The 27991-nt window shown below is 40.7% G+C and overlaps 1 protein-coding gene across 3 annotated transcripts in view; it reads left to right on the forward strand.

Moving 5' to 3' along the window:
• The window catches only part of PRORP (protein only RNase P catalytic subunit), a 122973-nt gene extending 102071 nt beyond the window's left edge, over positions 1 to 20902 (forward strand). For all 3 annotated transcript variants that reach the window (XM_065906551.1, XM_065906553.1, XM_065906554.1), the window contains 3 exons: positions 15187 to 15335; positions 18103 to 18298; positions 20585 to 20902. In XM_065906551.1, the coding sequence (XP_065762623.1) occupies positions 15187 to 15335; positions 18103 to 18298; positions 20585 to 20716 (477 nt within the window). In that variant the 3' untranslated portion in view covers positions 20717 to 20902. The remainder of the gene's footprint in view (positions 1 to 15186; positions 15336 to 18102; positions 18299 to 20584) is intronic.
• The last annotated feature ends 7089 nt before the right edge of the window (positions 20903 to 27991 follow it).

Consider the following 27991-nt stretch of genomic DNA (forward strand, 5'->3'; position numbering starts at 1 on the left):
ATTTCCCAGGCAAGAATATTGGAGTGGGTTGCCATTCGCTTCTCCAGGGGATCTTCCCGACCCCGGGATCAAACCTAGGTCTCCTGCATTGCAGGCAGATTCTTTACCATCTGAACCACCATAAGGTTACAGATTACTAAAGTGGGTTTCAGGGTAGAATTACCTTGGATTGAAACCTACCTCTGCTGTTTACTGGCCTGTGACCTTGCGCTACTTCCTTAACCTTACTGAGCCTCAGTTACCTCATATTAAAAGGGTGTCTGAAGCAGGGTGGTAACAGTGATTCAAATTCATAGGGTACCTATGAGGATGAAGTGATAATGTATATACAAAGATTTGTAAGGTGCTTCTGATGCATCATAATTGCCAGATAAATCAGAGCTTAAGGGAGACAAAGATTCTACTTTTTGGTTTATGTTAATTTTTAATCAATATGCCTGAAATAAAGTGCCTCAAAACAGCTCTTCTCCCCAAGCCCACTCGGTCCACCCGTGTCTCCACTTTGATTAGAGAATAGCAAGTACCCTTGTCTCCTTTTATATCTAATTCCTCCTCTCACATCTGTTCCTCACATCACATCCCCTTTATTGCTTCCTGTCATTTCCAGTTTCTGTGTCCACATTTCTGCTAAGAAAAGCAGAAGTGAAGGAAATGTGAGGGCTTGGGGATTTCTAAAAGCTGTTCCTAAGTCCTCATTGTTGTTATTATATTAAACTATAGTTATGCGAATATAGTACTTGCCAAATCTTTTCTCTGGGAAACACAAAGGAATTTCCCCATTCAAGTCTTACATTTTAACTTTTTAGAGGACAGGAATTATTGTACTGCACACACACAATAGGAGAGTTATACAGTTATGAGAGCTCATGACGCTTAAGAAATCCTCGGGGTTTTTTTTTTCCACTTTGCATTTTGCCTGTGGGGAAACTTAGACTCTTATTTGCCTCAAGGGCACAAGTTACATTGCTGAGCCTGAACTGTTTAGTTTAAACCTCTGGGCTTATTTTTTGTACTTCAAAAATGGTAGAAAATTGGTAACTTCATACGGTTCATAGTACAAAGCGTGTGTGTGTGTGTAAAACATATCACATATAAAGAAGACTTTAAATGGAAATGTATAATGTAAAGACTGACAATAAAACTTAACACCCCTGTACCCACCGAGTTAAGAAGCTCCCTATGTGCCCTGTGTGCTCAGTTGTGTCTGACTGTGTCCCCAAGGGCCACCAGGCTCCTCTGTCCACGGGATTCTCCAGGCAAGAATACTGGAGTGGGTTACCATTTTCTACTCCAGGAGATCTTCCTGACCCAGGGATTGAACCCACATCTCTTCCATCTCCTGCATTGGCAAGCGGATTCTTTACCACTTGACCACCTGAGAAGCCCCTGTACCCTGACTAATCTTTTCTTTCTTCTAAACCTCTCCTTTCCCCTACCCACCCCCAAACCCAGCCAGGTAACACCACCTCTACTACAGTGTAAACAGTTTTCTTACTTTTCTTTGTTTAGGTTTGAAAACCTGAATAACAGACTCAACCCCAGCTGTGTTGTCACTATTAGATAGATGACAGTTCCCTGGAGATACATTCTTTCAGAATTGTGAAGGCAGTGTTTCCAGAATTACCCTTGAAGTTTGTTCTGATTCCTTAATCTTTTTTTGTATGATCTGCTTTTCTTTTTTTCCTTCTCCAGAAGCTTTAGAAATTTTTTTTTCTCTGGTATTCTGAAATTTTACAGTAGAACAACTTGGTATTGTCTGTTTGCCATCCATGAAGTTGGATATGCAGTGGACTGTTTCATTCTAGAAACTGACATCTTTCTGTTTGGGGAAGTGTTCTTTGGCTATTTCTTTGATGACTCCTTCCTCTCTGTTACTCAGATGTCAGACCTCCCAGACTAGTTCTGAATTTCTTATTCTTTGTCTCTTTGCTCCTTTCATGGCAGACTTCCTCAGGGTCTTCTGTGTATTACTTTTATTATTAATAGTAAGGATGGTAGTCATATTTTAATTCCTAAGGGCTTTTCTTTATTCTCTTCCTTTTAAAAAAGTCTGTTTCGTGGATGTACTCTGTTACCTCATAGGATTTTTTAAAATTTATTTATTTTTGACTGTGCTGGGTCTTCCTTGCTGTGTTGGCTGCTCTCTGGTCGTGCACGGGCTTCTCACTGCAGTGACCTCTCTTGTGGCGGAGCACGGATTCTAGAAACATGAGGCTTCAGTAGTTGCAGCACGTGGGCTCAGCACTTGTGGCTCCCAGGCCCTAGCGCGCAGGCTCAGGAGTTGTGTTACAAAGCTTAGTTACTCTACGCATGTGGGATCTTCCGAGATCAGGGACTGAGCCCATGTCTCCTGCATTGGAAGGCAGATTCTTTACCACTGACTCACCAGAGAAGCCCCTCAGGATTTTTACAAGAGGTGTTTGCAGGGGGTTTGCCTTCTCCCTTTACAGTCCTTGCTATTTCAGTTTTTTGTTTTGTTTTGTTTTCTTTGTTGTAGACTCTTCCCTTTCAGAGTTCTCTTCACAGCTTTCTGATAACTCTATTACTGTCTGCTTATGATTAAATATGATCTCAAGAGCTCATTGGAAGCTCTTGAGTGTGTATGTAGATGGGGCTTGTTGCGGTTGACTTTACCAGCCAGGTGAACTGGGTGGGTCATTTGTTGTGGAATTCCCAGTAATCAGAATCTTTAGGGTTTTTTTTCCTCTTTCGCTGGTCAGACTCCCCATAGGAGAGTTTTCAGTCTCTTGACTGCAAGGTAAAGGCCTTCCTGCCAGTGTTCTGAGAGCCAGGTACGGGGGGGCGGAAATCCGAGTCTCTCTGCATTCTGTATTCAGTATTCATGCATTCATGCAATCTCTACTTTCAGTGTGGTGACCACACTGTCACATGTGCTTGGTGCTTTAGTCTAGATTTCCTCTGATTTACCACATCCAAGTAATGAATCTTCAGACATCCCTCCCCACCCAGCAGAGGCAACATGGATGGGGGCGTGCCTGCATGCTCACTCAGTCATGTCCTACTCTTTGTGACCCCATGGCTGTAGCCCACCAGGCTCCTCTGTCTATGGGATTTCCCAGGCAAGAATACTGGAGTCAATTGCCATTTCCTTCTCCAGGGGATTTTCCTGACCCAGGAATGGAACCCACATCTCCTGCATCGCAAGCAGATTCTTTACCGCTGAGCCATCAAGTAAGCTGGATGGAGGCGGAAGGCACACAAATCTAGGAATCTAATGCTTCTTCAACAGTGTTTACCTGCTTCTCCTTAGTTAACCTCACACCCCCATTTAGCCTCACCCCTTTGTTTCCAGTTCTGGAGTCTTGAGAGGCTGGGTTGGATCTTAACTGACCCCTCTTCAGATTTGACTGTCGGATCTGCAAGGTAGTTGCCACCTGTGTGTCTGCTTGCCAGCTTCCAGATTTTATTGCTATTGCCTCCCCTCTTATTCTTCAGGTTTCTGTGGGTTTGTCATTTTAGAAAGACTCTGTATGATAGTTTTAATAGGAGTTTCAAGTGGGATTAATATTAGATGCACATGTTCTTTTTTGCCATCTGATCCTGAAAGTTTATGTTCTACTGTTAACATATTGAGACATTAACACAAAAATCATCCAAGTCTGTGATAATACTGAAAGAATCTTTCTTTTCTTTCTCTTCTTAAATTTTATTCTCTTTTCTTCCATTAACCTTTTATTTATTTATTTATTTTATGGGGAGGAAGGGCGTTGGAACAGCCAGGCTTCTGAGGTCTAAATTTACTAATCCAGCCTATACTGTCTAGTAATAGCTAATATTTATTGAATACTTTTGAATACAAAGCATCTACATGCATCTGAATTAATCCTCACAATAACCCAGTTTGTATGTCCATTTTGTGCGTATGTGCTAAGTTGCGTCAGTTGTGTCCGATTCTGTGCGACCCCAAGGACTGCAGCCCACCAGGCTCCTCTGTCAATGGAATTCTCCAGGCAAGAATACTGGAGTGAGTAGTCATTCCCTTCTCCAGGGGTTCTTCCCGGCCCAGGGATTGAACGCAGGTCTCCCGCATTGCAGGCAGATTCTTTACCTTCTGAGCCACTGCGGAATCACATCACCGTTTTACCAACAATGAAATAGAGGCTCGAAGAGGAAATGTATCAGAGGTCACACAGCTCTGTCCTAGAAGAACTAGAATTTGAACCCTGGCAGCCTGATGCTGAAGCTTGTGCTGTTCATTACTGTTGTTATTACTATTTTATTGCTTAATTACTATGCTATTAAATAGTAGGTATAAATTGGAAAAGTCTTTTTTATGTCTGTTAGATTCATACTATGTAAGCCCTTCTACTGCACAGATAGATGGCTTGGAGCATAACTGGGCATGTCCAAGGTGTCTTTTTATATACATAGGTCTTTTATATATTTTGAACTGACAAGGTTTTTCCAGAAAACAAAACCAGTAGCCCTGGTGGCTCAGACGGTAAAGAATTTGCCTGCAGTGTGGGAGACCTGGCTTCAATCCCTGGATTAGGAAGATCCCCTGGAGGAGGGCACGGCAACCCACTCCCGTATTCTTGCCTGGAGAATCCCCATGGACAGAGGAGCCAGGCAGTCTACAGTCCACGGCGTCGCAAAAAGTCGGACATGACTGAGCAATTAAGCACAGCCAGAGTGTACAGTTGTGTGTAACTGTCTGCCAAGACAAAAGCTGTGTGAAGCTGTGCAGCCATAGAGAGACAACGTAAGTTTTCAATCCTGCAGAGCCCTGCTCACCATATTCTTTCTCTTTTAGTCATTGAATGGTGGCTTATGAGCCTGAAAGTGGTTATATACTTTCCCAATAGTTATATACTTGCTCCCAATAGGAGCAAATTGTTCCCTGTGTACATAGACTGGATCTAGAACCCTGGGAGGAGTTTTTAATCAACTTTTAAAAGTGGAAATTAATTCCCTGGTGGTTCAATGGTTAGGACTCCAAGCTTCCAATGCCAGGGGCTTGGGCTTAATCCCTGATTGAGGAACTAAGATCCCGCAAACTGTGCAGAGCAGTAAAAAAAAAAAAAAAAGGTGGAAATTAATATGTATCAGAATAAGTTAATTTAATTGTCTTGAAAGTAGTTTTCAGTCTTCAAAACACTATGCTTTCCTGCCTCACAATGATAAAGGAAAGACAGATATTTTACAGAAAAACTAGAAAGACCAGAGAATGCGTGTAAATGTTTGCAGAAAAGTCACACTATGAGTCAGCAGCCAAATCTTCTGTCTTCTAGACAGCTCTGACTCTCAGCTGAGTGGGGAAATCCATCCAGACCAATAATTTAATCATTTTCTAAAAGGCTGGATAACTGTGTGGGTACTAACGGCATCAGAGAAGACATGGCAGGCAGGAAACACATCCCACACTTGGCAGGATGTTCCCAAGGCAGGAAGGGCATTTCTCTTCCTCCGTAGAATTGTTTCATTGACTAAAGACAACATGAGATCATTGAAATCTCCCTAAAATACCAATGACTGACGAAAGCAGGATACAGGACATGGTGAGTCTCATGTAAACCAATGGGATCATTTATGACATCATAATAAAGTGGTAGTATTTTGTGTATGTAATTTCTTCCAACAGATTCAAAGAGCTTTATATATTTGGTCAGTAATCAGAGTTTTAAAGCTGTACTTAAAGCACATGTCCCAGAGGTGAGAGCAGGACTCCAGGACAGTGTCAGTCTCGCCTCTCTGAAACTACGCCGTCAGGCTTACGAGGTTTCCACTCCTTGAATACCACCCAGTGGAAGCTTCCATCTCCCTCCTTGCCCTAGCTTCTGTTGCTTCTCTAAAACACTTCCTTTTCTTACCTTCTTCCAATACTCTCATCCTCAACAAATGTTAATCTGGATCTTACATGGTATACAACACTTAAACAAGTCCAGCAAAGAAGTATCACTGGGCTTCCCTGGTGGCTCAGTGGTAAAGAATCTTCCTGCCAATGCAGAAGACACAGGTTCGATCACTGATCCCAGAAGATCCCACATGCCTTGGAGCAGCTAAGCCCATGCAGCACAACTACTGAGCCTGTGCTCTAGCACCTCAGAGCTGCACCTACTGAAGCCCGCGTGCCTAGTGCCCATGCTTCACAACACGAGAAGGCACCGCAGTGAGAAGTCTGCATACCACAACTAGAGGGTAGCCCCCACTTGCTGCAACTAGAGAAAACCCCGTGCTGCAACTAGGGAAAAGCCCGTGCAACAACAAAGGCCCAGCACAGCCAAATAAATAAATACATAAAGTTATTTTTTTTTAATTTAAAAGGAAGTATCATTAACCTTCTTTAAATAGAAAGTTATATTACTCCTTCCATTCTGTCTAGCAAGCAGCAATACTCAAGCGTAGAACTGAGGCTGAAACAGTACCAGTGGGTAGCTGGCAGATGAAAACATTGATGAAAAGCCTTGAGCCACAACAGTGGTGGGTTACCTGCACTCTCCTCCTAGTTGGCATTTCCAGGACTGCACAGAAAAATGCTAACCATAGCAGTCACTCAAGGACTATTTCTAAAACAGGGATTCTCTTCCAAAAACGTAGTTCAAGAGAAAAGTGGTAGGAGCAAAGACAAAGAAGAGATTGAAACTGAATATTAGCTTACCTGCAGACTATAGGAACACAGAAACAACTAAAAAACTCCAGGGTTGTAGTATAAGTTATAACTTCCTGTGTTTCTTCTGCTGTAAACTTGGTGGAGAGCACAGGGTATCAGTTATAAACACTGTGTTTGTGGTCTTCTGAATCTGAGAACACTGCCTTCCATAGAGTTCATCAGTCATTGTGCCCTGAAGTGGTTTTAAAGGATCCAGAGTCTCTTTTTTTTTCTTGCTTTCTCTTGTCTGTCTTTGACTTAAATCTCATCATATCCTGAAATCCACCCAGACTCACATACGAAGCCCCCTACTTCCATCCTAGATCAAGTACCACATTACCATGAGATTGTCTTTAGTGAAGCAATAGCATAAAAAGTGGGCGTGTTTCCTGGCTTTAGTGTTCCAGACAACCACTGTGTAACTGCTATGAGAAATTGGTATCTTTTCATGTTGGAACAGTATGCAGGCTGTTTGTGGTGGTTTTAAGAATTTCTCTTCTCTTTTTTTTAATGGAATTTTATGTTTTTCCACCTATAACTAAAAATAGTTTCTTTAATGTCAACATTCTGTTTAAAATTAATTTGATCTCCTTTCTCAGCTCAGGTGCTGAACTGCAGGGGAGTGTGTGTGTGTGTGTATGTAAAGTAGGGGAGGTCAAAGATGAAATCGCTTCACAGCCTCCTTGGTGTGAACACTTGCATGGTTTTATCTGAGAAAAGTGAAGCCTCCAAAAGCTTAGACTCATCATATACATAAGACCTTGCTTCTCAAACACCTATAGGTTGCAATTTGCACCTATAACAGCATCTTACAATTCCAGGGAGAATAATTTCTACTTTATCAAGCTCCCCTTCTACATCAGATCAATTAAAGAAAGCTATCTTCAAACTTCCCTTGGTTTTGAAGAGCAACTGACATTCATTTCACACATCTAATAACAGCATTAGAAGCTGTCAGGGAATGACATTGGGTACAGTGTCCAAGAGTGCTGGGCTCTAACTAGCTGAAGAGAGTTAAGAAAGGCAAGTGAAATCTCCCTCCTGCCACCATGGCATCAGGATGTCTCCTCCGGGGTGCAGGCCACATTTTGGTGTTTCTGTAGTGCTGTTACTAGGCTTTCCTTCCTTCTTGAAGTGCTGCTTATAGTCTTTCTGAGACATCACTGTCTCCTGGTTTTCCTTCTATCTCTCAGGCCGTTCCTCAGCTTCCATTAATGGCTTTTCTTCTAGTTCTATATCTTTTAAAGAATAGGATTCCTCAGTTTTCATCCTCTGCTCCTTTTGGGTTCGTTAAAGGAGTATGTCAAGGCTGTATATTGTCACCCTGCTTATTTAACTTATATGCAGAGTACATCATGAGAAACGCTGGGCTGGAAGAAGCACAAACTGGAATCAAGATTGCCGGGAGAAATATCAATAACCTCAGATATGCAGATGACACCACCCTTATGGCAGGAAGTGAAGAAGAAGTGAAGAGGCTCTTTAGTTGAGCCTCTTGATGAAAGTGAAAGAGGAGAGTGAAAAAGTTGGCTTAAAGTTTAACATTCAGAAAACTAAGATCATGGCATCTGGTCCTCATGGCAGATAGATGGGGAAACAATGGAAACAGTGAGAGACTATTTTTTTGGGCTCCAAAATCACTGCAGATGCTGACTGCAGCCATGAAATTAAAAGATGCTTACTCCTTGGAAGGAAAGTTATGACCAACCTAGAGAGCATATTAAAAAGCAGAGATGTTAACTTTGCTGACAAAGGTCCGTCTGGTCAAGGCTATGGTTTTTCCAGTGGTTGTGTTTGGATGTGAGAGTTGGACTATAGAGAAAACTGAGTGCTGAAGAATTGATGCTTTTGAACTGTGGTGTTGGAGAAGACTCTTGAGAGTCCCTTGGAATGCAAGGAGATCCAACCAGTCCATGCTTAAGGAGATCAGTCCTGGGTGTTCATTGGAAGGACTGATGTTGAAGCTGAAACTCCAATACTTTGGCCACCTGATGTGAAGAACTGACTCATTTGAAAAGACCCTGATGCTGGGAAAGATTGAGGGCAGGAGGAGAAGGGGATGACAGAGGATGAGATGGCTGGATGGCATTACCAACTCAATGGACATGAGTTTGTGTAGGCTCTGGGAGTTGGTGATGGACAGGGATACCTGGCATGCTATGGCTCATGGGGTTGCAAAGAGTCGGACATGACTGAGCGACTGAACTGAAGACCTCTTCCACTTGCTGATGGCTCCTGCCAATGTGTGTTTCCTGATGACTCCAAATCTTTATTTCATCCCAAAGCCCTCTCCTGGATAGAGTTTCCTGTCTGGCTGCCCACTGGCTTATTTACCCCCTGGTAGCTATCACGAGCTCCTCCTCTCACAGACCCTGGCTTGCTACCATCATCCATCCAGTTATCCAACTCTTCTCTGGTTTATCTCTCTGTTTCCCACATTCAGTCAGTGCCTAAGTCTCCTCAGTTCTGCTTTACTCCAGAAGGGTCTCTCTCTCCATCCTTACCACCAGCATCTCAATTCTCATCATCTGTTACCTGAAATACTTCATCAAGAAGCCCCCTTACTTGATCTCCTTATTCTAGGCCAGCCTCCTTGCAATCCACAGTGTTGATCTCTTTAAACTGCTAGTCATGTCATGCTCCTATTTAAGTGCTTTGTTGTTCTCCACTGCTTTCAGCTGGTAAAAGATTCCTTATCATGGTTTACAAGGACCTTCGTGATCTGACCCCTGTAGTCATTTCCAGCCTTCTTCCTGGGACTCCCTGTGTCATCTTCCCACATTTGACAGCTTGCAGTTCCCTGAATTCAGCGCATTAATGAAGAGCCCTCACCTTCAACCAATATGCTGCTGCTTAAAAAAAAAAAAAAAAACCAACTACATGCTGCTTCTTGTCCTTGGAAACTCCCGTTCCTTGCCTGAATAATTCATCTGAAAACTCAGCTCAGTCGTCGCTTCCTTAGCGGTGACTTCCCTGACCACCGTCTCCACCCCCAATCTGATTTAGGTGCCCATCCTTTATCCTCTCTTAGCACTTTTTACATCACATTACAGTCATTTGACTGCAAACTCTCGGAGCTGGGAATAATGTGTCTTCACATTGGTATTCACATCCCCAGTACCCTCTGCCTAATGACTGACAGAGAAGGTTGTCATTCATTTTTAATGAATAAACTACCCTTTTCACTTTATCAGGGCCACAATTTTAAATATACACATGCACATGCACACTCATACATATCCGGAAACCCTTAAATCTGATCAAGTCTCTAGATCCAGCTGCCAATTTATAGGAAACAAGGAAGACTAGAGAATATGTTACATGATACCACAAGGATGCTATTGGCAAAGTCTAAATGTGGGAACTTCCATCAGAATAGGAGCCACATTTCTTTAATGGTAGTCAGGCTCTCACAGTGTATGGAGTTCTTTTAGATCTTGATTTTTTTTTTAAACTAAAAAGCAATATAACCTAGAGAAATATAAATGCTGATTGTATATTTGATATTAAGGAATTGTTAATATTTTTAGATGTGATAAGAGTCCTTATACTTAGAAATACATTGACATATTCACAGATGATGTGATGTCTAGGATTTGTTTCAGAATAATCTGAAGCAGAAGTTGGTAGGGATATATATGAAATTGGATTGGCCATGAGCTGATAATTATTGAAGCTGGGTGATGGGCACATTATGCTATTCAGCTTACTTTTGTTTATATTTAAAATTTTTGATAATAAAACTTTTATTGTAGTAAAATGTACATAACATACAATATATCATTTTAACCATTTTCAAGTGTACCATTCAGTGGCATTAAGCACTACATTGTTGGGCAACCATCCCCATCACCAGAACATCACCTGAACTGAAACTGTGCCATTAAACAGTATCTCCTTATTACCTCTCTTCTGGCCCCTGGCAAATACCGTTCTGTTTTCTGTCTCTGAATTTGACTCCTCTAGGTAACTCATATAAATGAAATCGTATAATACTTGTCCTTTTGTGTTTGACTTATCTTCAAGGTTCATCCAAGACCAAACTAGGCCTTCATAGGAAGGATCAAGAAGTATATGACAAATATCCATGTGTACAGAATGGTCAGTATCTTAGATGAGGTAGTTCTCCCCTTGAGACTCTGAACAGGGATTAGGTTTAAATGAGAGAGCTGTGGAAGAGTTTCCTTGAGCTCAGGGCAGTTCTGACAAGAGAAGCTGAGATTCACTGTGGGATGTTCTCAACCTGGAGAATCCAGAGATGGTGAGGACAGTTCTGGACCTGCCCAAGGGGTCTGAAGTCTGAACCACACAGCAGAGCAAAATACATAGTACAGCTGATTCTGGAGAATATCTCAAATTCCAAATTGCTTCCAGAACTCTGGGTACTTGGCACCTCAGGGTTAAGCTGAGATCGATTCTCACCATGCTCCCTCCCACATTGCTCTTTACGATGTCTAAATGATAATTCTCCAAAAACCAGAAGAGTAAACACAGATTGCAGCTTAATATTTGGTACAATTTCTGGTTTGGCTTCTATTCTAATTTGACTTGTCTCCAGTAGGAATAGATAAGAAGGTTTTTTGTTTTTTTTTTTTTAATCATAAGTGACATTACTCATGCATGACTTACTTTTGGTGTAAACCTGGAAAGTAGTTCCTGAGCTTAGGGTAAAAATATAATTGGCTGAGCTACATGTGTTGGAAATAAGTGGGTAGGGATGCTCAGGAAGTAGAAAAGCTGCCTGAGAGGTGGGAGAGGGTCATGAAAGCAAGAGCTATTCTGAGTAACCCTAAATAGCAAGTGTAACTTCCTTTCCCTAGTCTTTTAACTTTTTACCTCCCCCTCTGCAGTCTCTGGCACTTTTATGGACTGTAGATCTTCAGAACTCTAAAGTCTTTAGGATCCGACGTCTACAGACATTATAGAAGTCCTATGCTAGTTTCCCAAGCAAGATAGCTATGATCAATATTCCTCATTATAGGATAAGTTCAGGAAGGAAAGTGTTAGAAACAACCCAAATATCCATGGACATGAATAGATAAAATGTTGTATATAGATACAGTGGAATATTATTCAGCCTTAAAAAGGAATAAAATTCTGATATGTGCCCTGTCTTTTCACTGATGTATTAAAATCCTTTATATTTTATGTTGTTATTAATATGTTAGGCGTTATGTCTGCCATTTTATTTTTTGTTTTCTATCACCGTTATTCTCTATTTTATTTTTCCTGCCTTCCTGTGGGTTGCTTGAACTTTTCTTAGAATTCCATTTTTGTGTGTCTATAGTGGGCATTTTTTTTAAATCATAGTCTTTTTGAATATATATCTTTGTATAGCATTTTTAATGGTTGCTGAAAGCATCACATATGTACACACACATGTAACATCACAGTCTACTGGTGTTATCACTTTAACAGGTCTTCCATCTTGCTAGACTGCATCTTTTCTAGTCCTTTGGCTAGAAAGACCCGGCCTTTGTTGGTCTTTTTTTGTCTGCATCCTTTGGCATTTCCAGGTTGCTGGCTTCTTGATCTCCAAGTACAGGATATATGAGGCGAAAAGAAAATCCCAAGGTCCCTAGTCAGTCTGCCTTTTTAGCTCTACAAAGTCTTGCATTTGTTTTATATATAAAACATCTGAGGGTTTTAGTTGTACATAGTGGAAGAAATAGGGAAAAGTACATCCACTCCATCTTCCCAGAAGTGGAGATTTCTTCCAGTTTTATTTTTGATCTAACATAGAATTAAGGTCAGTTTTCTTTTTCTTTACTATTTTAAGTATATCTATGACTCTGGGCCAGCCCATTGGATCCAGTCCTGGAATTTACCTCACAGGAAGTAGGCTCATAGCTAGATTGTTACAGAGTTTCAGGCAAATGCCTCTATTCCATCCTGTACACTCATCTCTCTTTCCTGTGTCTTTATTCTCCCTTGTTTGCATCATTACCAGAGAGCTGCTACTAGCAGAGACCTTTCGGCCACATGATGGTGCCCCAGAGTTGTTCAAGCTAACCTAAGCCCTTTCTGCTCTTCTTTGGGCCCCTGTCTTTAACTTAATATTAGTAAATTCAAGGCTATTTATTTAAACTGAGGTATAGATATGAGTGACTAAGCACACACACACAGAGATGTGAAGACCCAACTGTGTTTTTCTTTAAGCCATGTCTTCTCATATATATGGAATCAGTATAAAAAATTGGTTTTGAAAAAAAAAAAAAATTGGTTTTGTTTGATTTTTTTTTTTTTTTTCGGTATCGAGAATAACTTTGTGGGAATTCATACAGGAATTTTTAGAAAGCAGTTGTCATTCCTTTTAATGAATTCAGTTGCCATTTTGTATCTGGGCTCATTGAAAATAATCTGTAATCTCAGCATAGCTTTTAAGAAAGGAAATTTATAAGTGCATTTTGAAAGAGATTCACTCTCAATGTTTTTTGAGGTGTTTGAATCCCTGAACTAAACTTCCATAGTGAAGATGTTTGATTACCAATCCAGCTTTTAAAATAGTACCTTATAAGATTATATAAAAATGCTTAGGATAAATAGATTGGCAAATAGAGTTAGATCTTTGGGTAGTGAAGTTATGACTGATTTCCTCTTTCACTTTTATTCTTGCCTATATTTTTCAGTTTCAGTAATAGAGGTAGGTATTTTTTATTTCAAAACAGAGGCAGGCGTTTTCTTCAGCTAATCAGAAAATGTCTATTAACCATCCAATATATGTGGAACCAGCATATACATCTTTCCAGGCTTGAGAGTTGGGTAAGAAAATTATTAGGCACTCCCTCACTGAAGTCAGGGGCCATATCTTTCAAAACTTTGTAAGCTATGATACCTACCATATGCCTTATACATGGAAGAGTTCTGGGAAATAACTGTTGAATGAACAGAGAAGCTATTACTCATAACTTTTTCTGGTTGTAAAGCTTTGGGTCAGAGTCGTCACAGTGGTATTGGTACACTTCTCTGCTCACATCCAGTGGCCAACTTGTGTCCATTCCGTCTGTTCATTCTAGAACTAAGAATTAGAGATCATGTAACTAACTACTGTTTGCTAAAATAATAAGATTAGTAATGGAGTAGAATGGGTAGAATGGGCCAAAAATACATATAAATCCAAAGCATTAAACAGTACTTAAAAGTTCAGCTCTTGCTAATTCATTATTAGACTAACAGAGAGAATCCATGTGTGTTAGACTAACAGGTAATCAAGCAGTATTTGACAACTGACGAAATAAATGAATGAAAAATTATTGAGTAAAGAATTTTAACTAATATCCTGAAAGTCTACATGGGAAGAAATTTTTGAGTTAAGGAAAGCTAGGCTAAAATAAATGCCTTTCCAACCAAGACCCAAGAAAATTAAGGATTTCTTCAGTGACTTTCAGCTTGTGATTTTCATAGGGCCTGGAGTTTTTATAAATTATAGAACTTTTATATTTCCAGTACACTGTTGTGTAACTTAAGTTAAAATATTTTATTAGCTTTTATATATTATACTTAGTAATATTCATTTGTAGCTTAGTTTAATAGATTGTACATGAAAATAGTTTATAGACTTTTCCTTACGAAAGATTGAATGTAAGCAAGCTCACCAAAGTGCAGGATTTACTAAAAATCCCACTTCAAACTTTTAAGAGGAATCCACGTGCACACAAGACATGTGGGAAGTGGAAAGAATAGGGGGTAAATTCACTGAGTGGAATATAAGCTGGAGGATGAAAGTTGACAGACCTTTTGGAGGAAAGAGGGATTTCAGTGAAAAGGAGCAATCTTAGCAGAATTATGATGTGGAAAAGTTGACTGAAAATTCAGTATCTTCATGGATACATATGGCTGAATCCCTTCATTGTTCTCCTGAAACTATCACAACATTGTTAATTGGCTATATCCCAATACAAAGTTAAAAGTTAAAAAACTTTAAGTAAAAAAAAAGAAATATCTATTCCAGCCATTTACAAACTTTTAATAAAAGAAGGGTTAGTCTCTTAGTCCTGACTGACTCTTTGCAACCCCATGGACTGTAGCCTGCCAGGCTCCTCTGTTGCCGTTCCCTTCTCCAGGGGGTCTTCCTGACCCAGGGATTGAACCCAGGTCTCCTGCATTGGAGGCAGGTTCTTTACCGTCTGAGCCATCCTTTATTTAAATAAAAATCTATGCAGAATACCAATATATAAGTAGACAAAAACTGAGCTGTTTGGGTTGAAACAGGGTTGGGAGTGTATAGGAACCAAACCCCGTCCTTCTTAGCCCCTACCTCTGTCCCAGTGGGCCCTATGGAACACAGTTTAAAAATAGCTCATCTTATCTATGCTTAGAAACCTCCCCAGGTATCCCATGTAGCCTGGCCAGTGGGCAGGTGTTAGATAATCATTTGTAACAAGGGAGCATTTTCCTCAGGCTTGTTTACAAAGACGGGCAGTTACGTCTTACCAGAAAAGACTGTTTAGGAATATTTTCTCACCTCTTACCAGAAAAGACTGTTTGACCCATTGAGATTACCGTCTGGGAGAATCACTCCCCTTACTTGAGATTCTTCCCTTGACTTTCTTGGGGACTGGCTTTGTGTTTTTCAGCTCTTGAATGTGGTCTCTCACCTCGCCAAGCAGAATCTTCAAGTGCTGGTCCTGGGCCGGAAGCATATGTTAACGCAAAATTCCCGGTGGAGAAGAGTTGAGATGGAAAAGATGCAAAAGCAAGCCAGCTTTTTTTTCGCTGACAACATGTAGGTATTGAAGTTATTAAGTGAATTACACTAGGCTCCAATCATCTGCTTGTTACCTGTTTTTTTATTTTTAAAGTGCATGTGTGTGTAGGTATATATGTATAATCAGCCTCATTCAAAAAAAAAAAAAGATGTGAGGCAGCATATAAAAATATAGTTTTTATAGCAGGATAAACTTAAATAGATGAGAAATCAGTTTAAAGGAGAAATAAGTTAAAGCCCCAAATGAGATTAGTACACAGAATGCATGCCATAAATTCCTGAACAGATCATTTAACAAATATTTAACAAATATGAGCACCATCTGTGTTCCTGGAGAAATACCAGTGAACAAAACCAAGTCCCTGTCCTCTTGGAACTTAGCAGTAAAGAGGTAAACAAATAAACAGGTAATGTCCTTCTGGGCAGTGATCAAAGCTATGAAGACAGGGAATGAGTGAGTCGTTGGAGAAAGGAGGAGAGGTAGTGGGAAGAAACTGCCAGGCAGAAGGAACAGCAAGTGTTCAAAAGGCCCTGAACAACAATGACAAAGGGCCTTCCCAGTGGTCCAGTGGCTAAGACTGCACTCCCAATGCACGGAGGCCAAGTTTGATCCCTGCTCAGGGAACTAGATCCCTTGTGCTGCAACTAAGAGTTCACATGCCACAACTAAAGATCCTGCGTGCCACAACTCAGACCCACTGCAAATGGGGAGGGAGGGAAAGAGGGCTGTCAGTCAGGAATGAGGGGAGCTGGCAGGCCAGTGTGGATGGTCAGTTCTGATGTCGCAGAGAAGGCAGGGACCGCATTACAGAGGTCCTTGTGGGCTCTGGATTTTATTCTAAATATAAAGGGAATGTTGCTATGAGCTACAGCTCCCCAGGAAACCAAAGGAAGGTGGAAAACATGATCAGCAACAAAATACACAGTGTCCATAGCGTATGCAGAAAGTAGCTAATCAGGAGCACAGATCTACAGCACCCTGCTAGCAGCGTTCAGGTTCTCACACTGTTCATGCTGACAGAGGTGTACTTACAACTTAGCATGGGTCATGAGCGAGCCTGAGTCTGGGTTTTGTTGGGGTGAATGTGGTAACTTCAGGATTTGTCAGTATTGTCCAAACCGTTTCTTCTTAAAAAGATCAAATGGAGGAATTCTCTGACAGTACAGTGGTTAGGATGGCAGTCTCACTGCTGTGGCCCAGGTTCAATCCCTGGTCAAGGAACTAAGGATCCCGCAGGCCAGACAGTGCAGCCAAATAAAAAAAAGTCAAATGACAATCAATGCATAAAGCTGGAAGCTAACCCCTCTTTCAGATCCCAAACCAAATCTCATTTTTCTGTAGCTAAGTCCTTTTATTTATTCATGGAGTGGGTACTTCCATCTTTCCAAGACTATAAGATAATAGTAATGCCCTTCATTTAGTCACGTTAGGCAGCATTAGCTAAACCTGAGGACCGCAGGCTTGAGAATCAATCTACCCTGGTTCAGATCATGGCCCTGTCACTTCCTGTCTGGGAAGTGTTTCCCTTGTCTGTCTTCTTTTCTTCATAGGTTCCCTCATGGGGATTCAGTGAGAAAATAGTTGCAAACAATACATGTGAGGCTCTTGGCACAGCACCAAGTACGTGGAAAGCATCTGTATTCGTTGCTGTCACCATCATCATTATTTTTCATAGGTAGAAGAACTCAGTAATGGTAGTGTTATAACCAAGAAGCCTGTTGGAAATTGGTCTCGTGCTTGTTTGGAGTCTGTATTTATTGTATATGCTGAAATTCCAAACCCAGTGGTAAAGATTGATTCAGCCACCTTCTATGGCTTTGGATTTGAGTATTTAAATTTTTAACATTAACTCTGTTTGCCACTGATAAGCCAAAGAAGCGTGTTGAAACCTAAACTAGGGAGAATAGTATAGTGAATGCCCACGGGACTGTCAATCAGTTCCCATAGCTACTGTCATTTGTTAATATTGTTCCATATAACCCCAACTTTTTTTTTTTTTTCTGAAGATTATTTTAAAGACAGATTCCAGTTATTTTATCATTTCACTTGAAACTGAAATACTCTAGTATAAGGTATTCTGTAAAGAATCCACTTTGTGTCACTTGGATCGAGATATGTGGCTTAATCACATGTTGCCATGGGAATCTCCTGAGTCAAGGTAACTAGTGCTGTTTTTACAGCACGTGTGTTCACGCACTCACCACTGATGTTGAGGGCTCACTGGAGACTGAGCTCCTGGCTCTTCTCAGACTGGAGGTGCCTTTGGGTGCTGATCAGGACGGCTACCCAGAAGCTACTTGGAGATACCAGTTTCAGCTTTGAGGTTAGCCCCTTACTTTTGCAAGAAAAGTGTCCTCTTGCCCTGTTAGTTTTATGAATATTTCTTGAATTCGAGTGAGGAAAGGGGTAGGGGAAACATGTGCTCTGTAGTGGATGAGGCAGATGAGGAAACCTCCATGGGGACACAGCGAACCAGCTTTTAAGTATGAAGAGAGAATTACTGTTAGAATTCTCCATTCTAAAGGTAGAGTCCAGTTGAACTGCTAAGAATCCTAAGCGTTAGCATTCCTTTCCCTGTAGCTGGCCATCTGTGTTCTCAATCATGTTGTCTACCAGCTGAAGACTTGAAGGTTGTTCATAAGTATCCTTGATTGAGCGTATCAGTTAAAAACAAAGAATACTTCTGAGGAAAGTAGAGAAGGAAGTAAACAGCATGGTGAAGAATGCTGTTCTCTGCCTCTTTGGACGTGTGTTTGATTGTGTCCATTCTTATGTCTGGCTCAGCTCTGAGGATGATCCGTTTCTTCTGTATGCCACACTGCACTCAGGAAACCACTGCAAGTTTATCACAAAAGACCTGATGCGAGACCACAAGGCCTGTCTGCCTGATGCCAAGACCCAGCGCCTGTTCTTTAAGTGGCAGCAGGGACATCAGCTGGCAATTGTTAGTAAGCATCCAGGAGCAAAAATAACCTTTCAGGTATGTTATCCATATTCTCCATGACATCAGCAGAGCCAACTATATAGTAAGAATGTGACATGGTCAAAGAACAGTGCAACTAGTTCTTGATGTTTTGTTTTTCTTAGCTTTAGTTTGATATTTCGGAGAAGGCAATGGCAACCCACTCCAGTACTCTTGCCTGGAAAATCCCATGGAGCCTGGTAGGCTGCAGTCCATGGGGTCGTGAAGAGTCGGACACGACTGAGCGACTTCACTTTCACTTTTCACTTTCATGCATTGGAGAAGGAAATGGCAACCCACTCCAGTGTTCTTGCCTGGAGAATCCCAGGGATGGTGAAGCCTGATGGGCTGCCGTCTATGGGGTCGCACAGAGTCAGACACGATTGAAGCAACTTAGCAGCAGCAGCAGCAGCAATTTGGTATTTGGAATTAGCCAGATCCTAAAAACACAGAGTCTGCCAGAGCAATGTTTTCCTAGGCCAACCCCACGTTAACTGACGTATTGAAAACCCCTGAAGTGTCGTCAGTTGTGACTTCAGTTATCAGTTACAAATCCCTATATGTGTTTTTTATTTTCCTATTTATTTGCCATAGCTCAAAATTCTGTATGTCTTATGACTCATCATGCTTCTGTTTCTGCTGAATAACTCCTTTTTCCTGTTTAATCCACTTTTGTGGCACAGTCTCAATTGAATTCTTTTTTGATTCTAGTTGAAATACCTGTAAGTACAAGAATGTCTCTTGTGTAAAAGCAAAGAGAAAATCTAAAGGCAATTTATTACAGAAAAATACACTAGCCAATGATAAATACAGTCCAGGGCTCAGCAAACAGACAAAAACAACATTTGTAGGAAATATGGTATCAAATGATACCATAGAAATGCAATCAGCAAAATCAACTGTGGGAAACACTATAGGACCTGGTTTCCTCAACAAAAAACTGCAAGAAAAATAGAGTTGAAAAGAGAAGCTCTAGATTGTAAGAGAATTGAGAGAGAGTTTAGCCAGTCACAATGTAACCTTATTTCAATTCCTATTCAGACAAACTGTAAAATATAATTGCACACATATAATAATTGGAAAAATGTGAACAGTAGAAATTTGACAGTGTTAAGGAGTTGTTAATTCTTAAGTATAATAATAATAATATTCCTTTTATATTTACAAAATAAGTTATTTCAGAGATACATACTGAATTATAGAAGAAATGATATAATATCTGAGATTTATTTCAAAATAATTTGAGGGATTCATCCATTCAGATAAAGTAAGATTAGCCATGAATTTTGATGATTTTTGAGGCCGAGTAATGGGTATATATGAGTTCATTGTGCTGTTTCTTTATTTTTGTATATTTGAAAGTTTTCTCTGTTGCATACAAAATCATTAAAGACAAAAATGGAATATACATTTTTTTTTTCTTATAGGGAGTCCTTAGCCTTAAAAATGAAACCTCCCCAAAGAGGAACTCCTAACAATAGGGTTCATCTTTTTTTAAATTGAAGTGTACTTAATTTACAATGTGTCAACTTCAAGTATGCAGCAGTAATACAATGGTAGATATATATATGTGTGTGTAGGGGGTGGGTGGGTGTGTGTATATGTATATATATATTCTTTTCTTTTCCATTATAGGTTATTATACTGATTATCTTTCTCTGTGCTATACAGTAGGTTCTTATTGTTTACCTATTTTTTTTAAGTGAGGAAGTCTTTTTTTTTTCTTCTTTTTTCTTTATTTTTGGCTGCACTGGGTCCTCACTGCTGCACACGGGTTTTTTCTTAATTGTGGAGAGTGGGGGCTACTTTTGTGGAGCACAGACTCTAGGTGCACAGGCTTCAGTTGTTGGGGCACAGGGGCTCATTAGCTTGGCTCTTGGGCGCAAGAGCGTGCAGGCTTCAGTAATTGTGGCTCGAGGGCTCTAGAGCACGGGCTCAGCAGTTGTTGTGCATGGGCTTAGTTGTTGCTTGGCATGTGGAATCTTCCCAGATGAGGGATCAAGCCCATGTCCTCTGTATTGGCAAGCAGATTCTTTATCTACTGCACCACCAAGGAAGTCTTCTCTTTTATATGTAGTAATGTGTATCTGTTAATCCTAACTCCTATTTTATCCTCCAACCCCCACCGTTCCTACCGCCAGGATTCATCTTCACAGAGCTAGCTGCTCTTTGAAAATCCATTGTTAGGTAAGACAAAGAATACATCTCTGAAGCAAACTGAGAAATCGTCAGAAAAGAAAGGGAAATGGCAAGATGTTCCTTTAGTGTTGTTCTCAATGTGTGGTTCCCTTTTTAATTCAACAGCATATTCTCAGCTATGACACCGTGGTGCAAACAACTGGAGACTCATGGCACATACCTTATGATGACGACCTGGTGGAAAGATATTCCTATGAAGTGCCAACCAAGTGGCTTTGCCTTCACCGGAAGACGTAAAGACTCTTACCCCATGCTAAACTTGTGTCTGGGTGTCCTCCTGGTTGGCATCAGAGCTCTTAAGTTGATGCTTGTTTAGAGCATTGCTTCTGTTCTGTTTGATTCAGTTTTTCCTGTTTGATCCAGTTGGTTTATATATCAATAAGCTGACTTTTTAATTAAATGAGATATAATATCTTTTCATAACCGGTTGCATTTTTCGCCCTAACATTTGTTAGGGTTTGAGGCTTATCTGAAGTTGGGGAACTCAATACGAAGTGATGCCTGCGTTGGTGTGTGCTAAGTCGCTTCAGTAATGTCCGACTCTTTGTGACCCTGTGGACTGTAGCCCACCAGGCTTCTCTTTCCATGGGATTCTCCAGGCAAGAATGCTGAAGTGGGTTGCCATGCTCTCTTCCAGGGGATCTTCCCAACCAAGAGATCGGACCTGAGTCTCCTGCAGCTCCTGAATTGCAGGCAGATTATTTACTGCTGAGCCACCAGGGAAGACAGAGTGATGCCTACCTTTCTCTTATTGGGCCAGCCATTCCACTTGCATGGGCAACAGGGTTTTATGGCATCCTTTCTGCTGCCCTTCCAGGTCCATCAATAGCAGAACCAGTCCATCTGCTGTTGGGCTCCAGGTTGTTTGTAAATCCCTTCTCCATTTCTGATATCGTCTCATCCTCTACATGTTATCTCCTACCCACACTGAATCACTTAGGATCCTCTGATGAACTGCCTCAGATGTCAAAGGCTTTTTAGCAACTTTTACTTATTATCCAATGATTTGGGTTGGAGGAAAGGGGGCACTTCCTTCTTTTTAGACGATGATCATTTTTCTTCATCCTGTAATGCTTTTCAGGATTGGTTCAGCATTTTGTGAATCCCACCGGGCTTCCCTGATAGTTCAGTTAGTAAAGAATCCACCTGCAATGCAGGAGACCCCAGTTCAATTCCTGGGTTGGGAAGATCCACTGGAGAAGGGATAGGCTACTCACTCCAGTATTCTTAGGCTTGCCTTGTGGCTCAGCTGGTAGAGAATCCGCCTGCAATACGGGAGACCTGGGTTCGACTCCTGGGTTGGGAAGATCCTCTGGAGAAGGGAAAGGCTACCCACTCCAGTATTCTGGTCTGGAGAATTACATGGACTACATAGTCCATTGTGTTGCAAAGAGTTGGACACAGCTGAGTGACTTTCACTTTCATTAATTCCATCACTTGGGATGAGGGTTTTCTAAATCATATAGATTTGTTTCATTTCATCAAGTTTGGCTTACTTTACCAAAGTGAGTAAGTTTTCATAATTGCGTTTCTGTTTTACTGGCTTGCTCAGCAGTGTATTTTTTTTTCCTTTTTTGGCAATGTATTTCTTGATTTTAACTGAAAAAATTCACATCTGCAACACTTTATAACAGATTTTTCCTTATACATACTATATGATTTCATATGCAATAGGCAAAACCAATCTATGCTGGAAAAAATCAGAATAGTAGTTGCCTGAGGATAAGGGCACAAGAGAACTGACTTTGTGGGGGTGATGGAAGGTTCTGGGTGGTGCTAATGTAGTGTATGTAATGTTAGTCAAAATTCATCACACTAAACACTTAAAATTGCTGCATTTACAACAACATAACTGAAAAAAGTGTATTAGCATAAAAAAGTTATTTACGTGAAATGAACAGCGACCTAATTTACATAAGACCACGTACACGGATATAAGTAGGGTCTATATGCCTTCTCCCATATTATGCACAGGGAGACAGTCCAGGAAAACCAGAGGCACGAATGCTTGACCTCCTTACCCATATTTGGATTCAGCACTGCCACCCCCAGAGGAAGGAACATTCCAGACAAGGGTCTGATAAACTGAGGGCATCGAAAGATGTTGAGAGTCAGAACGCTCTCAAATCCAACCTTTTTTTCTAAATTTCATGAACTACATACTAAGAACACTGGGCTTTCAGTGAGCTAAACTTTTTTTTTAAAGGAACTATCCTAGTTTTAAGAAAATTAGGGTGAAATGCATTTGTTAAATAAGCCTGTCTAAAAGCTAAATGCAGATTCCTCACAAGTTGCTCCTAGGGATGGGGTAGGATGCAGAAAGAATGTAGGACTTTGGAGCAGGAGTGAACCTTGAAGAACTTAAGGCCAAACAGGTTGCATTTTATAGAGGAGGAAGATGCGATGGCTCCCCTGGATCCCACAGCTAGTTGAGACATTTAAGCCATAATCCAGCTCTTCTGATTCTCAGCCAAATAGTCTTTATTGTACTGTACACCGTGATTTAGGCTAGAGTAGTTCATACTCAGCCTGAATGGTAGAGCATCCGGTGTGTAGATTTAGAAACTTTGTTAACTACATGAGAGAAAGTAGGAAACAAGAGAAAGGGAACGGGGAGGACAACCTCTTAAAGGGCCCACGTTTCCATCACAGCTCATCAGGGTAGAAAATTGTGGTAGGGAAATTATATTATTTTTGAACTCTTTGATGCCATTCCAAAACAAAATCCCTAATCTCTGCTGGAGGTAAATTGAGGTGCATCTGTCATTTGTCTAGAAGGAGGGGAGTTCTAGGCTGCTCAGTCAATTGCACTGACATGAACCCTGGGGAGTGCAGATTTTTCTCTGAATGGAGACAGCTGGTACTCAGTGCCTAGGCTACCTTTGTATTCTGATCACCTGAGTGAAACAAAAGCTTCCTGTCTAATTCAAAGTCCCAGACACAGTGGGAAGAAGGAATTCTTTAAAACCTGCGCCATGGATTGAGAGTATCTTTAGAGTCAGCCAGCCATGAAAAACGGAGACTTTGAAACTCTGCACTGAAAAGTATTTCTAAAGTGCTTTGTACTTCCCTCTGGCATGCTCCTGAATTTATATTCTCTTTTCCTTCTGCCGTTCTCAGACCCAATAAAGAGAACATCTCAAAGGAGAAGCCTGAGTTCATTCTCTTAGGGTTCCACTGGGACTGTCTCACCTCAGATGCCTTGTTCTTCACATTAAATGAATTTTTTTCTTCAAGTTTGTACTTAAATATAATTACTGCTTCCCTGGTCCTCTAGCAGGTTTCTTGCTTTTTTAAAAAAACTGTCCTAAGATATTATAAAATGCATATGTGTTTATATTACTAATAGATTTCTTTTTCTATGATAACTTCATTCTAAAGGAGGCATAGAAAGGAAGGATATGTTATGTAGGCACCTGAATTCTGGCCCATCATAGTGAGTCTTTGCTAAAAATCAAAATTACCAGGATAGTTGAGGGCAAACCTAAACAGTCCTGGATCTGGTACTTTTGCCCATCTTTCAGCAACTTCGAACTTCTAGAGTGAGAAATATCTAGGGAACCCTTGTGGGAATGACTGGGAGTAGAGGAACATAGACCAGTGTGATGACACTGTGGGATTTAGGTTTGAGTTCTTTCAGGGTTGGGACCTAGGCAGACAGAGTTCTCAGTAAGGGGAATAAAGCAGCTGCTCGAGCCTCCGATAACCCACAGGATGAGAGTAGGGTTGCCAAATAAAATACAGTCTCCCAGTTAAATTTGAATTTCAGATAAATGACAGTTCTTCTGTACAAATAGGTCACAAGTATTGCAGAGACTTATTTACCCTAAAATTACTTACTGCCTATCTGAAATTCACAATTAGCAGGGCATCCTACATTTTTATTTGCTCCATCTGGAAACTCTAGGTGGGAATTAGATGGGAAGATGAGGGGTAGTGGGAAATGAGGCATCTATAAAGCCCATAGCACTACAGGAGACTGGAGGGGGGCAAGGATAAGAAAAGATGTAAGTAAAAGGCAGCCTGGGCAGGAGGTGGGGCTAAGGGCAGAGGAGCGAAGACTAGCTTTTTTCTGCTTTATCCCAGCCAATGACAATCTTGAGTCTACACGATACAAATGAAGGAAGTTCCATTCACAGATCTACTTAGAGGAAGCCATACAGTCCAGTGGGATGAAAGAAAATATAGGAGACAGAATATTCTCTCAGTATTCAGTTCAGTTCAGTTCAGTTGCTCAGTCGTGTCCGACTCTTTGCGACCCCGTGAACTGCAGCACGCTGGGTCTCCCTGTCCATCACCAACTCCCAGAGCCTACACAAACTCATGTCCACTGAGTCGGTGATGCCATCCAACCATCTCATCCTCTGTTGTCCCCTTCTCCTCCTACCCTCAATCTTTCCCAGCATCAGGGTCTTTTCCAGTGAGTCAGTTCTTCGCATCAGGTGGCCAAAGTATTGGAGTTTCAGCTTCAACATCAGTCCTACCAATGAACACCCAGAACTCATCTCCTTTAGGATGGACTGGTTGAATCTCCTTGCAGTCCAAGGGACTCTCAAGAGTCTTCTCCAACACCACAGTTCAAAAGCATCAATTCTTCGGTGCTCAGCTTTCTTTATAGTCCAACTCTCACATCCATACATGACTACTGGAAAAACCATAGCCTCGACCAGACGGACCTTTGTTGGCAAAGTAACGTCTCTGCTTTTTAATATGCTCTCTAGGTTGGTCGTAACTTTCCTTCCAAGGAGTAAGCGTCTTTTAGTTTCATGGCTGCAGTCAGCATCTGCAGTGATTTTGGAGCCCAAAAAAATAGTCTCTCACTGTTTCCATTGTTTCCCCATCTATCTGCCATGAAGTGATGCGACCAGATGCCATGATCTTAGTTTTCTGAATGTTGAGCTTTAAACCAACTTTTTCACTCTTCTCTTTCACTTTCTTTTTTTTTTTTTTTTTTTAATATTATTTTATTAGTTGGAGGCCAATCACTTTACAACATTTCAGTGGGTTTTGTCATACATTGACATGAATCAGCCATATAGTTACACGTATTCCCCATCCCGATCCCCCCTCCCACCTCCCTCCCCACCCGACTCCTCAGGGTCCTCCCAGTGCACCAGGCCCGAGCACCTGACTCATGTATCCCACCTGGGCTGGTGGTCCGTTTCACCATAGATAATATACATGCTGTTCTTTCAAAACATCCCACCCTCACGTTCTCCCCCAGAGTTCAAAAGTCTGTTCTGTACTTCTGTGTCTCTTTTTCTGTTTTGCATATAGGGTTATCACCACCATCTATCTAAATTCCGTATATATGTGTTAGTATACTGTAATGTTCTTTATCTTTCTGGCTTACTTCACTCTCTTTCACTTTCATCAAGAGGCTCTTTAGTTCTTCTTCACTTCCTGCCATAAGGGTGGTGTTATCTGCATATCTGAGGTTATTGATATTTCTCCCAGCAATCTTGATTCCAGCTTGTGCTTCATCCAGCCCAGCATTTCTCATGATGTACTCTGCATATAAGTTAAATAAGCAGGGTGACAATATACAGCCTTGACGGACTCCTTTCCCGATTTGTAACCAGTCTGTTGTTCCATGTCTAGTTCTAACTGTTGCTTCCTGACCTGCATACAGGTTTCTCAAGAGGCAGGTCAGGTGGTTTGGTATTCCCATCTCCTTCAGAATTTTCCACAGTTCATTGTGATCCACACAGTATTTAATGAAAATAAATGCCACAAAACAAAAGAGATGGGACCACCAATGAATAAATGCAGTAAATCTTGAGAAATAATCTTCAATTTTCTCTTGTCGTGTCTCTGTTATGGTGTTTCAAGATTCCCTGAAGACTTTTGTCCTCACATTTTGTCTCTGTTGGCAGTATCTGACGGATACTTCCAGAGACTGCGTATATACAACTTGCTCTCAACCAGGAATTGAAGTAAACAGGAAGCCAATTATCTAGTCACAGATAACAGCTAAAAATAATCTGTTTTGCTACCAGAGTACTAGAAAAAGTACACTCATCAAATGGATTAAGTTATTCAAATAACAATGATAATTTATTATAAATAGCAGTGTTATGTGACAGGGTTTTGGTAGCTTCTGGCAAAGTTAATGTAGGATTAATTTCAGCCACATTTAAATGATCACAACATTAATGTTTCCAGTGTTAGTTAAAGTCCAACCCAAGAAGCAAAGGCTTGAGAAATCATAATTTCTTATATGACAGACACATAAATTCATTTTAAGGAGACCAGTTGAGATCATCCTATCACTCTCAGCTGGGCTAAAACATTACTACATATCAAGTTTAGTTCACATCTGAATATTGAAAGTCCACTTTTATTTTTTTTTTATTAAAAAAAGGTTTTTTTTAGCTGAAGTATAGTTGAATTACCTTGATTCAGGTGTACAACAAAGTGATTCAAATATATATGTGTGTGTGTGTGTGTGTGTACTTGTTTCAGGTTCTTTTCCATTATAGTTTTATCACAAGATACTGAATATGGTTCCCTGTACTATACAGTAGATCTTTGTCGTTTGTGACAGTCCATCAATAAAACAGCTCTCTTGTGTCTTCTCTGACTGCATCAGAACCAAGAATGTCAGTGTCTGGAATTCCCTGACAGTTCTGCTGCTCATTCGGCTCTCGAGCAGAGTGACATCTCAGCCAGGCAGGATAGTATGGGGCCTCCACCTTCCTGAAACAGGTTCCTCTGGAAGTAGTTATGGCAGGTCAAACAAAAGGTAAGTTCCTCAGCCAAACTTATTACTTAAGATGTACTGTATTATTAATTCTTTAAAAATAAATTATTGTTGTATTTTCCTCCTCTTCCCAGTGACCATACCATTGAATCCAGAGTTTCATTGTTTTCTGTCCTCTGCTGCAAAGCTTAGTAATGCTTTAGCTTTAGCTAAGCTTTAGCTAAGCAATGCTAAACTTAATAGCTTAATGCTATTAAGTTTTTATACATATCTATGCCTATTATATATATATATATATATATATTTATATATACACACACATATACATATATATATATATATGTTGGTGGTTTAGTCACTTAGTTGTGTCTGACTCTTTGGGACCCCACAAACTATAGCCCCCCCAAGGCTCTTCTGTCTGTGGGATTTCCCAGGCAAGAATACTGGAGTAGGTTACAGTTTCGTTCTCCAGGGATCTTCTCAACCCAGGGATTGAACCTGAGTCTCCTTCTTGCCAGGCAAATTCTTTACCACTGAGCCACCTGGGAAGTCCCATATATTACACTTTTATCTACATAATTTTTAAAAGATCATTCATTCTCTGTAAGCTCTTTTGTAATATGGTTTTTTTCCCACCAGACAAAAAACAAACTTTTCCTTGTTCTCATAGTCTTCTAGCACTTCTTCCTCATGTATTTCAAACATCATAACATAAATTCATAAAACGAGGCAGTCAAGTTAAGCTAGGGCATTGCTGTACACCATAAAATCCTACTCACGTGATGGTGTACTCACAAAACACTAATCAA

Source organism: Muntiacus reevesi, chromosome 15, assembly GCF_963930625.1.
Source record: "Muntiacus reevesi chromosome 15, mMunRee1.1, whole genome shotgun sequence".
Lineage (NCBI taxonomy): Eukaryota > Metazoa > Chordata > Mammalia > Artiodactyla > Cervidae > Muntiacus > Muntiacus reevesi.